This window comes from Mytilus galloprovincialis, chromosome 10 (genome assembly GCF_965363235.1).
Source record: "Mytilus galloprovincialis chromosome 10, xbMytGall1.hap1.1, whole genome shotgun sequence".
NCBI classification, from domain to species: domain Eukaryota; kingdom Metazoa; phylum Mollusca; class Bivalvia; order Mytilida; family Mytilidae; genus Mytilus; species Mytilus galloprovincialis.
The window spans coordinates 8768942-8784222 of NC_134847.1; the positions used below are offsets into that span (position 1 = coordinate 8768942).

A 15281-nucleotide genomic window follows, 5' to 3' on the forward strand; every position below is an offset into this window, starting at 1 on the left:
AACCAGAAATAGGTTAACAGATGTATTGAAATTCATTTGCATACGGTCGATTTCTATCCGACGCAGCTCAGTTGTTAATTAATGTAAAATATGATATGTTTAGTAACTAATAAGTTAAACATGGAATTTTGAACTTTCTTTCTTATGGATATTTATGATCTCAGCTGGAAAAATAGTTCATGTATAATGTAACAATAATCTCATGTTTGAATTAACATGTTACTGGTCTTTTGAATATAACAGGCTGTTGGAAGACTTGGTGGACAAACTATGTTTGCTGAATGTGAAGAGTTAAGGACAAAACCTTTAAACCAGGACACAGTACCTTGGAACATAAGAGGTAAGGTTAAAAGTAAAGATCGTTACTAACATAGAAACAATAGTTAATGACCCAAACTTTATACCAACATCACTTACAAAATAAATAAAATCCTTAAACAAAAACTTTAGATTTAACCCTAGTCCTTCGATAGGAACAGGTAACTACAAAAACATCAGACTGAACTTCAATATATTTGAACATAAAAGTTTGTGAACGTGCTGTGAAAAGACTGGAATCAATTTTTTTTTTTTTTTTTCGACATTGCCTTCAATATACAGTGGTGTTGTATGAATAAGGTAATTTCCTCTGGAATCATGAGCAAAACAGACAGCAATATCAGTGTTCATAGAAAATGACTATCTGACATTAGCCACTTTACCTTGCATTTTCTAACAAATCATACAAGATGCAAGATTTAATCTTAAATATGCATTAGATGTTTGCTACGGGACGTTATACGAATACTCCTATCTGCTCTATTTTGTTAAAATTGACATTATTACAACCATAAACAATTCTCAAGATTGAATTTAAACCACAAGTTATAAATTTCATACGCGTGCAGCTTTTATTTTCAACAGGAACGCTCAAAGCCTAAAATTAAAACAAAAATTAGTAGCGAATCAAAACACTTAAACAGCCATAATATGCTGAGGCAGTTTTCTTTTTATTTTGAGCCGTGCTTGTGTCTGAATCTCCATTCAGCAAACATTATATCATGATTTGTTAAGTAGTTGAAGAAAAGGAAATCGATCGAGACAGGACGATATGTATAATAAAATTGCCGAGTTGTGTCACGCGCTTGTGTGTGAACCAGTCAGATAAAATGGGTTTTGATGTATACTTTATTTTGCGCAATATTTCGAATAGCATCGGACATGGTGAGGATACCAAGATACAGAAAATTAGAATAACTTTTTTGAATACTTACATGTAAAAGTACGATTCTAAAAAAGAGGTGTAAACATGGTAAACGCTCCTAATATTATAATTGTTTTAACAAATGTGTTTACAATTATTGTTTCAAGGCTGTGTTAACCGGGACACAATCAAACTCGATATTTGCCTCATAAAAATAGGAACAATACAAGCATTACCAAAAAGGTGCAAAAATAGGTCTAATATAGAAAAGATGGAGATTTGACCCAAAAGTCTGTTTTATTTTACTTGCAGTATATTTATTTGCCAACTACAATTATTAAAGAAAATCTTGATTATTTAGAAATATCTGTCGTTTTTTAAGATTTGTTTCCATGCATCCTTTGTATATATTTTTTTGTCGTATCATGATGTAAATCAATAGGTCGTATCTCAAAAAGGATAACTGTTACCACTTTTTTTAAATTTTATATCCTGGAGTGCTTGTTCAAGTAGAATCCATATGTGAAATTTCAATAGACTTTCGGAATTCCAATGGGAACCAATTGTAGCTCCTCTTCTTGCCCACTTGTTTCTTTATTATTATGATGCTGACTACATACAGGAATTTCGTCGGAAGAAAGATAAGAAGTTAGCAATATCCTTTAACTTTACGCTCCGCTATATAGATGCTATTCTTTCACTAAATAATACTAGATTTGGTGACTATCTTGAACGAATCTATCCCATCGAACCGGAAATAAAGGATACTACAGATACAGTTAAGTCTGCCTCATATCTTGATTTACATCTAGAAATTGACAATGAGGGTTGTTTGAAAACAAAACTTTACGAAAAAAGAGATAACTTCAGCTTCTTAATTGTGAACTTTCCGCTTTTATGTAGCAACATTCCAACATCGCCTGCATACGGAGTATATATCTCCCAATTGATACGATATTTCCGTGCTTGTATTTCCTTTTATGATTTCCTTGATAGAGGATTGCTGCTCACAAGGAACCTATTAAACCAAGAGTTCCAAATGGTGAAGTTCGTAAATTTTACGGACTCCATCACGAATTGGTTGACCTTTACGGAATAACAGTTTCACAGATGATATCGAATATGTTCCTTTTGTCGTAACTACAATATCCTTCCCTTTTCACGAATGTGACCTACCGAATTAGACTATTTACCGGATTTGTAATGACATAAGCAACACGACGGGTGCCACATGTGAAGCAGGATATGCTTACCCTTCCGGAGCACCTGTGAACACCCCTGTTAATGGTGGGGTTCGTGTTGCTTAGTCTTTAGTTTTCTATTTTGTTTCTTCTGTACTATTATTTGTCTGTTTGTTTTTATTTGGTTTTTTTAGCCATAGCGTTTCGGATTATTTTCGATCTATGAGTTTGACTGTCCCTCTGGTATCCTTCGTCCCTCTTTCATTTGACATGTACCTCATGTTTATACGGTTCATTGGTCAATGCAATTTTTGTTATTTTTTTCTTCTTCAAATAACTACCGCAATGGGTCAACTATATATTTATAATTGGAAGGTTTTTTTTTTGTCTGTTTGGCAGATTTAATCTGTCCTTGAACTAATTTTCATGGTTCAATTGTCAATGTTTATTTTTTGTGTTTTGGTCTGGTTTTCATTTACCTGGCATAGGTACATGTACACTGTAATTTTGTATAGAAACAGTCTAAGGTGTTTATGTATATATCTGTTAGTGTTTATCTGACCCTGACTTCATTGTCAAAGATCTTTGAAAACGTTCAGTTTATGTAATGTTTTTACTAAATTTTTCATCTTTTTTAAACTTTCAACATAAAATCAGTGGTCAGTAAAGCAGGCGAGACATTTCAGCGTGTGTGCTCCAGTTTTTTTTAATGAGTTCTGCCCCTTAGAAATATTAATTAGATAAAAATTGCAATGTTAGTGCTCTCGGTGTACAATTCTTGCTAAACTTTTATGAAACTTATTTTAAAGTTTTATATTAGCAATGTTTTGGATCAATTATCATAAAAGATATATATATTTCGTTTATAATTATTAGTTATACGAAATTGGAAGAACTGGAATATAAATTGTAACAAAATAGAGCAGATAGGAGTACTCGTATAACGTCCCGTAGCACATTTTTGCCAGAGTATTATCATTTTCATATCGAAGGTACAATGGACAATTTGGAAAATAATAGCGGTTCAAATATGTTTATATAATTAGTATGCCCTTCGAAAATATAAAATTTAAATTTATCGAAACTGCTATGAATATTTCAACTGTCTTACATATTTAGACTACTTTTTTTAGTTTTTGCCCTTGGACAGATCAAATATGTGCAACGCACGGAACATTGGGACTAATAAATTTAGGGTCAAAATCATACATCATATCTATGTATAGGCGAACAAATGTAAAACTATAGTAATTTTCGAAATTTTTTGTATTTTTACAAAAATCTTCTCATTTAAAACTCTGGTACCCAACACCTTAACTAAAATTAATTTGGCTCGTTTAATGTTCATAAAATTTTGACAAAATATTTATTTTAACCCTTTGACAAAAATAGGAAAATTTCAAAAAAATTAAACCACACACTTTATCGGAAAATTTTCATTGGACAAATATCAGTTTGACTTACACCGATTTTAAACGTGATTCAAACGTTCAGCCGATTTTTAAAGAGCTATTTCCTTGTAGTGTTTTGTGCCACCTTTAAGGCAAATTTGACAAAGGGTAAAAAAATTCAACAGGTTAAGATCTATCTGTCCTAAAATTTTCAGACGAATGAAACAACCCGTTGTTGGGTTGATGCCCCTGAATTTGGTAATTGGTAATTTTAAAGAAATTTTGCAGGGTTATCATCATGAGTATCTATAATACTAAAATTACGAGGTCCAATTTGTCAGCCGTCATCACGTAAAAACGACGAATCACAGAATTCATCTTTATATATAACTAATATAGTACAAAGGTGTAGATTAAAAATTACACTACTCCAGGCCCTTTTGTTTTCCACGTAATTAATATTGCCAATAATGAAGAAGTTCCGGGTCGAGTCCGCTCCCGATACCAATAGTATATTCACCTGTTACCTATTACCTTATCTGTACGTTCCGCATCTGACAGGCGCACCACCAAACGTTGTATTCAGGATTAATATGCTATATACACGGGTCATAACCACAGGTTTGACACTACTAAATTGTCAAATTGTTACCTATTGTAGTATTTTAATCAGTTAGACTTTCTAAGATAACAATACGAATACTAAAAATCTGGACTAAAAATAAGGCGTATAGGTACAGTTTTCAATTTGTTAGTGGGCATGACGTAAAACAGCGAGGCAAAGAATTCAACTTTACTTATAACTTTATATATAAATAATATAGGACAATGCTGTTGATTAAAAAATACTCCATTTCAGGACCTTTTGTTTTCCAAATAATTAATATTACCAATAATTGATAAGTTCCAGTTATTGACGGGTTCAAACAGAAAGACTTGAAAGCAGAGAAAAACTGTGTATCTTATAATCGGCATGACTTTAACAGATGACAATACTAATACTAAAATAAGGCTTGCGCATAGTTATATACTTTAATTCAATCACGGACCCGTGATATCACGGGTGTGTTCTAGTTAGTATATATAGAGATAAACTGTAAACAGCAATAATGTTCATCAAAGTAAGATCTACAAATAAGTCAACATGATCAAAATGGTCAATTGACCCCATAAGGAGTTACTGCACTTTAAATTTAATTCATAACAACTTTTCGTAAATTTTTATAATCTTTTACAAAAGTCTTCTCCTCTGAAACAACTGAGACAAATTTTACCAAACTTGGCCACAATCATCATTATGGTTTCTAGTTTTAAAAATGTGTCCGATTACCCTATATATATATATTCCAACTTATTCGCTATTCATAGGCTTGCAGCTGCTACTCACCAGTGTCTTAGCAGAGAGTTGATAAACCAGGGGTATGTCAAGAACGTCCTTTTCAAAAAAAAAATCGGAAGGTACCAAGACCTTGATGATTAATATTCCGTATCAACTTCATAAAAAATAGACGACGGTCTTGATGTATAGATTCTAGGCACTGACGTTGTTTGTCCTTTTGATAACGTGTTATATCTACTAATCTTTTTTTTGTCTTTATGAATTTTATTTTTTACTGTTTAGTCTGTTGTTTTGTTAAATCCATTTGATGTGACTCTGTACTTATAAATCTGCCATTGGGTTATTATCTTATTGTGTTATAGTAATATTTTTATATTCTTTTCTTTTATTAATGCTTATGTGCTTTGTCTTTGTTTCTTTGTTACAAATGATGTGGCTCTGTACTTATACATCCTCTCATTGTGTTATTAAAGAGGCACTAATTGTCCAATTCCTGTTCTTCGATTTGACTCGATTTTCATATTTAACTTATAACAATGTAAAACATTTATCCAAATTATAAAAATCTAAAACAAACTACTTATGTTGCACGTGTGTATGTTAGTCTAGAATCATTCTAATTAACTATCGAATTGACATCCGAAGACCTCTGATGGTCATTTATGCGATTGAAACGTTACTATAGATAGATAAAAGAGAAATTCTGCAATCTGATTTTCCTAAAATTGTTTAGTTTCTTATTATATATCAGAATAAAATTGAGAATGGAAATGGGGAATGTTTCAAAGAGACAACAACCCGACCAAAGAGCAGACAACAGTCGAAGGTCACCAATGGGTATTCAACGCAGTGAGAAACTCCTGCCCCCAGAGGCCTGCCTCAGCCGGCCCCTTAGCAAAAATGTATAATATAGTTCAACATGCAGACTTCTAATACGTTCAGGTATTTCACATCCAATTTTTTATGGATATATAAGCACAAAGGTGTCAGTATTCACCTCAGAAACTTACAAAACCTTTGAATAGACTTATTAAGAAGGGATATAATTACGATACTGTTGTCAAGTCATTAAAGATTGCATATTTTGGCGTTAATATTGAGTAACTGATAAGGTCTTTGCATCGGAACTAAACACATTTATTCTAAAAACAGTTGTTGGCATGATACGGGTTATGTTCTTCTCATATATGTTATGATGGTATGATACTAAACCCCTAACGGGAAGGATTGTGCCTGATGTTCATATGATGATATCATAATCTTTCAGTCAGTTTAATTGAAGTCTGGAGCTGGCATGTCAGTTAACTGCTAGTAGTCTGTTGTTATTTATGTATTATTGTCATTTTGTTTATTTTCTTTGGATACATCTTCTGACATCAGACTCGGACTTCTCTTGAACTGAATTTTAATGTGCGTATTGTTATGCGTTTACTTTTCTACATTGGTTAGAGGTATAGGGGGAGGGTTGAGATCTCACAAACATGTTTAACCCCGCCGCTTTTTTGCGCCTGTCCCAAGTCAGGAGCCTCTGGCCTTTGTTAGTCTTGTATTATTTTAATTTTAGTTTCTTGTGTACAATTTGGAAATTAGTATGGCGTTCATTATCACTGGACCAGTATATATTTGTTTAGGGGCCAGCTGAAGGACGCCTCCGGGTGCGGGAATTTCTCGCTACATTGAAGACCTGTTGGTGACCCTCTGGTGTTGTTTTTTATTTGGTCGGGTTGTTGTGTCTTTGACACATTCCCCATTTCCATTCTCAATTTTATACTAGTTCAGTTATGATGGACGTCATAATAAACTCCGAAATATACACAAGAAACTGAAATTAAGAATCGTACAAGACTAACAAAGGCTAGAGGCTCCTGACTTGCGACAGGCACAAAAATGCGGCGGTGTTAAACATAAAAATATATATTAATCATCGTTTTAACATTAATAAGAAACAAAATTGTGAATAGAATCATCTAATCAAATGATTTACCTATGTTTCACTTTCATTGTTGACATTCTTTTCCATTAACTAACTTTACACGCACAATACATGCGTTAGCTGTCTCTAGATAAGGGTTAAATTAAAGTTTAATCAAATATAGATTCAATAAGGTCGAATTATTCACTTGCAAGTGAATAATTCATCATCCATGTATCTTATCTTAATTTTGCAAAATTGAACCATACTGGCTGCTAAAAGCGAACTACTATTTCACTATTTCACTTTCATTATAATTGAATAAAAACAATCATATGTTAGCTCTTTTTTTATATATATCTTGTAGCTATTGCCCCTTTGAATTCTAATTAATGGTCGTATTCTTGTCTTTTATTTTTGATAATGTGCTTTAGAAACGATCCTTGTAAACTTATCGATCCTTCAAATAAACTTAGTCTAAAAGGTTACCAATTCACACTGTAATAAAATCATTGAATATTGTTATTATTGGTATAAATATTGATTTTGTTATCAGTAAGTTAAAAGCAAAATAAATACTACTGTTATATAAATATACAAATTCATGGATCTACAATCTGTCGATATCTGTAACTTAGCATTACATAAGGTCATGTTTACTTTGACTGTTTATGACGTCTGCACACTAAATCCATTGGATGTTTGATGTGTACTGATTGATAATTTAGTCTTAGATGCATGATTTATTTTATTAGTTGTTTGTGGCTTTAAACTACCTGTCAGTAACTGCAAGTACTCTCAGATCTGTACTTTTTGTTGCTGAGATGTAATACTACCCGGCCACGTCCATTTGTACTTTTAGTATTTGTGTTTTTATCTATCTGATGAGTTTTTCAACTGATTTTTATAGTTCGTTCTTATGTTGTTTTGTTACACCACAGGTTAGGGTAGAGTAGGGATCCCATTAACATGTTTAACCCCGCCACATTCTGTATGTGTGTGCCTGTCCTAATCAGGAGCTTATAATTTAGTGGTTGTCGTTTGTGTATGTGTTACATATTTGTTGTTCGTTCATTTTTGTACATAAATAAGGCCGTAAGTGTTCTCGTTTGAATTGTTATACATTGTCATTTCGGGGTCTTTTATAGCTGACAATGCGATATGGGCTTTGCTCATTGTTGAAATTCGTACGGTCACCTTTAGTTGTTTATTTTTGTGTCATTTGGTCTCTCCTGGAGAGTTGTCTCATTGGCAATCATACCACATCTTCTTTTTTTTTTATATATGTCTGCATGCCTTTTTGAGTTTCTTTGTTACATATGACGTTGCTCGGTACTTATACACCTCGCAATTTTGTTATTGTGTTATGGTGATTTTGTTGTATTATTATCTTTTATTTTGCTAATGTGCTTTGTCTATATGCCTTTTGGTGTTTCTTAGTTAGACATTTTTTTATATAGTGACTAATTAGATTAAAAGACAAATGTTAACTTCTGTATCCACGACTTTTTACATTTGTACCTATAATGTCTTGTTTTGTTTACAAATCGTTGTCAATATAATGGAATTTAATGCGAATGTCATACAAGTTAGAGATTAAGTTAGCTATAAAACCTGGTTGAATCCACCATTTTCTACATAAGAAAATGCCTGCACAAAGTCAGGAATATGACAGTTGTTAACCATTTGTGTGATGTGTTTGATCTTTTAATTTTGCCATTTGAGTACGGACTAAACACTGTATTTGTGTATGTTATTCCTATCTTAATTTGGAAATATCACTTTGGCCTTTCTGATTTATTTAAAAACCCTATACAGAAAGGTAAATTCAGGAAAAGATAACCTGAGCTGTATTTGGCAAAAGATTTAGAAATTTTTGGACGTCAATGCTCTTCAACTTCGTACTTGTTGACCTTTTTTACCTTATTTGTTTCGAGTGTCACTAATGAGTCTTTTGTAGACGAAACGCGCGTCTTGTGCAAATACAAAATGTTATTCCTTGTATCTATGATTAGCTTATTTAGACCTAGCCCATGATTTTTTTTTTTCAAATTGAATACAAACTTCATTGAATAAAACGTGAGGCATACATCAATGATACATCCATATAAAAAAGGAAAAGAAATCTTTCAACTAGAATATTGCATTTTACGAAAAAGAACAAAGAATCAACAGAAACGGAACGGCACCATATCCATATTTCGACAATAAAAGTATCTTCGGTAATGTTCGAGGCCGAAATATTTGAAAATCCAAAACATAATACAAACGTTGAAGAGCTGATGAAACCAAATGTACATTACCTTGTAAACTTATGGTTTTCAAATGCATACTGTCATTTTAAAGATGTTGAAATAGTCTGGAAATTAATAAAAAATCTGATGGAATACTTCATGAATAGATTTATTCGAAAACATCTTCATTTCGGCAATTAATTTCCATAAATGAAAAAATACAAAATGCCTGTTGGAACTTTCTTTTAACAAATCTTCAAAAATAGATAGACAGGGTATTTTCGTTTTGTCTGTACTTGCTAGATACATGTACGGAGGGAATCGTCAGCATGATAAGTCTTAAAATCTCAACATGCTCATGGCTAGTAACTTTTGAAGATGTTTTATTTAACAAAAAATCGAAATTTCCATGGAAACCAAATGTTCTTCTTTCTTGCAGATTGTTCCTTTATTCATATGAGGCCGATTTCACACAGTATCGTTTTAGGAAGAATAAAAATAAATTAGTTCACGTTCAGCTTATTTCCCATCTATACATTATTCAAAGTTTTGTTAATGTTTTGAACGCATCTACCCAATTGAATTTTAAATAAAGGATACAGCAGATACAGTAAAAAGTCTGCCTTGAACTACATCTATAAATTGACATTGAAGGTCAGTTAAGAACAAAACATTACGACAAACGAGATGATTTCAGGTTCCCAATTGTGAACTTTTCCGTTTTCTTGAAGCAACATTTCAGCAGTGCTTGTAAATTGTGTATGGATATTTCTGTCGGTGAAATCTCAGGGCTAAACAAGAGTCGATTACGAATCCTCTTTTGTGTGTTGTTTTCCTACTTTAATTGCTTATCAAGTTTATGAGAGTAAAACGAGTGTCATATGTGGAGCAGGATTTGTTAACCTTCTGGAGCACCGGAGATTATCCCCGGTTTTTGGTGACATTCGTGTTGCTCAGTCTTTAGTTTTCTATGTACTGTTGTTTCATCGTGTTTCGTTATTTGCCACGGCATTGTCACTTTGTTTTCGACTTATGAGTTTGATTATTACTTTGGTATTTTTCCGCTTCCTTTGTACTATTTGTTATTCAAAATGTACAAATGAGCACTAACTTGGGCGTAAAAATTGTTTCGGTATGGTAACTTGAGTCTCCCTTGCCTCATGGGATGATACTTATACAAAAGAGGGACGAAAGATACCAGAGGGACAGTCAAACTCATAAATCGAAAATAAACTGACAACGCCATGGCTAAAAGTGAAAAAGACAAACAGACAAACAATAGTACACATGACACAACATAGAAAACTAAAGAATAAGCAACACGAACCCCACCAAAAACAAGGGGTGATCTCAGGTGCTCCGGAAGTGTAAGCAGATCCTACTCCACATGTAGCACCCGTCGTGTTGCTCATGTTATAATAAATGTACATATGACAGATATAGGACAGTAAAACAAACCTATTGTTAGGAAAGTCAAAATGGCAAATGTCACAGTCACTACCTACAATGGAAACATTTAAAAAAAAATGGTTTCTGAATCACTTTCTTTGTCTGCTTAAAAAGATGAAAGATTAAGGCAAGGGGCATAAGCTGATTTATTTATAGGTCAATATGTCAAAGTTCCAGGTCTCTATTACTGTCATTGATTTTTGGAATAAAATGGGTACGGGTGACATCTTAATTCCTTTGCATCACTGGAATACAGTTTATAAATGTTGGTGATATAGAAAAGTAAAAGAAGCCTATTTATTATGGGGTCAATATGTCAAAGGTCGTGGTCACTGCTGCAAAAACCTTTTTTCTCTCGCAATTAATGTGCAATGCTGTGAGCATCATTTGGCAGTGCCAGCTTTTAACTTATATTTGAATAACAATATTATTATAAAGCATTGTTTTATAAAAATTCAAGGTGTTCTGCTGACATGAATTGTCATTGATATGGTTATATTTATAAATTTACTGTTTACAAATTTTTGAATTTTTTGAAATACTAAGGCTTTTCTACCTCAGGTATAGATCACCTTAGCTGTATTTGGCAAAACTTTTAGGAATTTTGGTCCTCAATGCTCTTCAACTTCGTACTTTATTTGGCCCTTTTTAACTTTTTTGGATTCAAGCGTAACTGGTGAGTCTTTTGTAGACGAAGCGCGCGTCTGGCGTATATACTTTATTTAGTCCTGGTATCTATGATGAGTTTAACTAAAAACAGTCTTTCAGCACCATATGGCAATATAACATATATATGTCTAGAAATTGATAGAATTAACTACAAAACATTTTGAAATGTTATCCTTGATTATCTTTAGAGTCAATATGTGTGAACGCCAATGGTACATGCAGACAGGTAGCTAATAAATATATATAAAAAAAAATAAGTTTAACCATGTTTTGGGAATTAGTATTGTATAGTACAATGTATTTGTAAAAGCAAAACAAATAGGATGTTAATTATGATAATGTTTTACTATTGACTACAAAACAAATGATATGGTACACATAAAGCTTGACATTAATAGTCAACTACCATCAATACATTAATCATATACTTTCAAGATAATTATATTTACATATTTCAGTACAAATCAGTCAGATGCTGGAGACATGGAAAATAAACAATTCTAACTTTGTTGAGACCAGAGCAGCCAAACATGTGTTGGAGAGTGTGAGGAAAAACAGTTTTGTAACTGTTACTGCTAGTTGCGGTGCTGGAAAAACATCAACTCTTCAATACGTGGCATTGAAATTAAGAGATGTAGGCTACGATATACTACCAATAACCAATCCAATTGATATTGTGAGATTTTACAACACAAACAAGCAGACATTGTTTGTTTTTGATGACGTTTGTGGAACTTATTCCATAAACCAGTCTGACCTTAACAATTGGGAGTTAGCCATGGAACGTATAAAAGTATTGATTCAAAATAAACACACAAAAATAATTGTGGCATGTCGATTACAAGTGTATATGGATGAAAAGTTTCAAACATTGTCAATATTTAAAACATGTGTATGCAACCTGCAGGGAAAACAATTGTGTTTATCCCAAACAGAGAAGCTGTCAATAGTGAACTTATATCTGAAAACAGAAGCTACAGAAATAATGCAGTATTGTGACTTATATGATTTTTTCCCACTTATCTGTAAATTGTACAATGATAATCCTAAACGCGATATTATAGATTTCTTCAAGAATCCATTTTCCATATATGAGTACGAAATTGACAAGTTATATAAAAGCAGAAATAATGGGAAATATTGTGTTTTGGCATTGTGTGTAATGTTTAACAATAGTATGAAGGAGCAATGGTTGACAGATGAGATAGATACAGAAATAAGAAAAATTATACAGAACACATGTGAGGCATGTACACTAAACAAAGGAACATCACGGCTTGTTCTACTAGATGAACTTAAAACACTTGAACATACTTTCATTAAGAAAAAACAAGGGGTATACACAACTATACACAATAAAATATTCGACTTCCTGTCATTCTATTTTGGTAAAAAAATGATTCATTGTTTGATAAAGAATGGCGACAGTGAGCTTATTATGCAAAGATGTTTATTAGAAAGAAAAGATGACATGGATTCGTTTATTACTATTGTACCACCTAAATACCATTGGATGTACATGCAGAGACTGATTGACGACTGGTCTAAAGGTATATTACATTGTGTGTTTAATAACATCAACATGAAGATACCGGAGTTCAGACAGAGATTCCTTCGTTATTTAAACACACTTGATTTTTCAGCTCAAAAACAATTAGCACTGACACGTGATGTTAATAACAAAGATACTGTACTATTACAGTGTTGTCAATATGATGACACTCTTTTGATTCAGTGGTGTATTAATCATGGTGTTGATGTTAACCAGTGTAACTATAAGGGGATGAGCCCGTTATATATATCAGCACAAGAGGGTCTTACTAAGGTGGTAATGTTATTACTGGACAACACAGCAGACATTAATAAGTGTACAGATGATGGAGCATCTCCTTTGTTTGTTGCTTGTCAGAAGAATCATAAAGAGATAGTGAAGTTATTACTGGATAAGAAAGCAGTTATTCATAATGGCATGGATGATGCAACATCTCCTTTGCTTATTGCTAAGAAGATGAATCATACAGTTATCGTGAGAATGTTGGAAGAGAATGGGGCCTCAGAATGAATAATCAGATGGAAATAGTTGGAATCCTGTAAAGGAAGGAAATTTACGGATAGAAATAGTTTAAGGAAAATTCGTGTATAGATGTATGAAATAATATTTTTGTGAATATCTTTTGATTTTGATGCTCCCCAAGTAAATAAAATAGGAGCAAGTGAACTTTGCTTTCTATATCTTGAGCCGAAATCAAATATTTACCAGGTGGTTACTTGAGCTTGCATTGCTTGATTAGAACGAAGCGTATGGAAAAATGGGGCCGGAGAGGACACTTATTGATTTTGTAATCAATATGTCAAGTCAGTTCAATGTCACTGTTACTTAAGATATTATTCTTTTGAAAAAGTTGATTTTCCTGAAAGGTTTCTTTTAAATCTTCTGACTTACAAAAATGATGTTGAACACGCCTACTTACCTACAAACAAAGCTATAAACGGTAAAACGTAAGTTTAATCTATTATCTTGAAAATCACGAATGATCGAATGATAAAGAAATCTGACATGATAAAATGTATTCAGAATATCAACATCAACATACTGTCCAATATTGCTAAACTGTTAGACAAAATCTACGTATTAATCAACAATACTGTATGCTTCAAACGTTGTATAAAGATGTCTTATGTATCTTATGTGATGAGGTTTTAGTTTGTGATATGTCCATATTTTTTTTGGACAGTTTAAAGTCCTAAAAACTAAATAATTTGATGAAATTTGAATTTCCCAATGATATTGAGTTCGAGTATAATTAAATTTGGTACAAGGTATACTTGCATTGCCTACTTATCCTTCAAACCTGACATTGATCTTACTTCTTTGATCAGTAATCAATGTGAATGTTTCTAGGTCAATTCCATATTTCAAATACAGTTTAATCATAATATGTATAATAATTGTAAGATGTACATTATGGTCCGGTATGTATCATATAACTTTGACCTCATTTTAAGGATTCATTGATCAATTATGATATTTTGCTGGTATGCCTGTCTGTAAAAGCAATGCAGATTAATTAAGCTTGAAAGGTGTACATGTCTGTATAACAGGGTTCAAAGACATTTAAAACTGTATACCTTGTGTTTCTTTTAATGTGCAGCCTAATTTTTGTTTGTGTTCTTCTTTTTTTTGTTCACGAACATTACTAATGTGTTAACTGTCGATACACACATATTTATAGTATTTTTTTCTTCGCTGTGAATACCACTCTAATATAATTATAATCAATTTAACTATTGTCAGTGTATTGTCTTAATACTGTATGCCATAACCATTCAATGTAAATGTGTGTGTGCTAATAAATGTTGTCCATTGTCTATGAACCATATATATACATGTATATATGTATATATATTACCATGTAAGACTAAATAGGAAACTAGCTTGTTATACAGTGTTTCAGATCAAATTTATTCGTTCAGTGTGTGTTAATTTGTGTTCTTACGTTTTTTGATTGAGTTAAGCCTTCCAATTGATATGTAATAGTGTGTTTTTCTATGTTGTGATGTTATAGTATTGTTTCAGAAAAGGGGGAAGGATTGGTATAATTGTTTGCACATGTTCTAAGACAGGAATCCGATGCTCAGTGGTTGTCGTCTGCTTATGTGGTTCCAAAGTAATTCTCGTTTCTCGTTTTTATATCGATAAGACCGTTGGTTTTCCCGTTTGAATGGTTTTACACTAGCTTTTTTTTTGAGGCCCTTTATAGCTTGCTGTTCGGGGTGAGCTAAGGCTCCGTGTTGAAGGCCGTATCTTGACCTTTAATGGTTTACTTTTATATATTGTTATATGGATGGAGAGTTGTTTCATTGGCACTCATATCACATCTTTTTATATCTATTTACCTTAGTCTGTAATATTTTCTACTTTT

The 15281-nt window shown here is 32.6% G+C and overlaps 1 protein-coding gene across 1 annotated transcript; it reads left to right on the plus strand.

Annotated features, from left to right (window-relative positions):
• Positions 1 to 254: 254 nt before the first annotated feature.
• LOC143048861 (uncharacterized) lies at positions 255 to 13420 on the plus strand. The gene is made up of 3 exons (XM_076222729.1): positions 255 to 340; positions 11817 to 12908; positions 13215 to 13420. Exons 1-3 carry the CDS (start codon positions 271 to 273, stop codon positions 13418 to 13420), a joined length of 1368 nt encoding a protein of 455 aa, XP_076078844.1. The 5' UTR covers positions 255 to 270.
• The last annotated feature ends 1861 nt before the right edge of the window (positions 13421 to 15281 follow it).

Excerpts from the sequence above, each read along its gene's own strand:
- LOC143048861 (XM_076222729.1), top strand. The coding sequence starts at position 271 with ATGTTTGCTGAATGTGAAGAGTTAAGGACAAAACCTTTAAACCAGGAC. Across the intron at positions 341-11,816 it reads AGTACCTTGGAACATAAGAG|TACAAATCAGTCAGATGCTG; the intron begins GTAAGGTTAAAA and ends TACATATTTCAG. Across the intron at positions 12,909-13,214 it reads GATTGACGACTGGTCTAAAG|ACATTAATAAGTGTACAGAT; the intron begins GTATATTACATT and ends ACAACACAGCAG.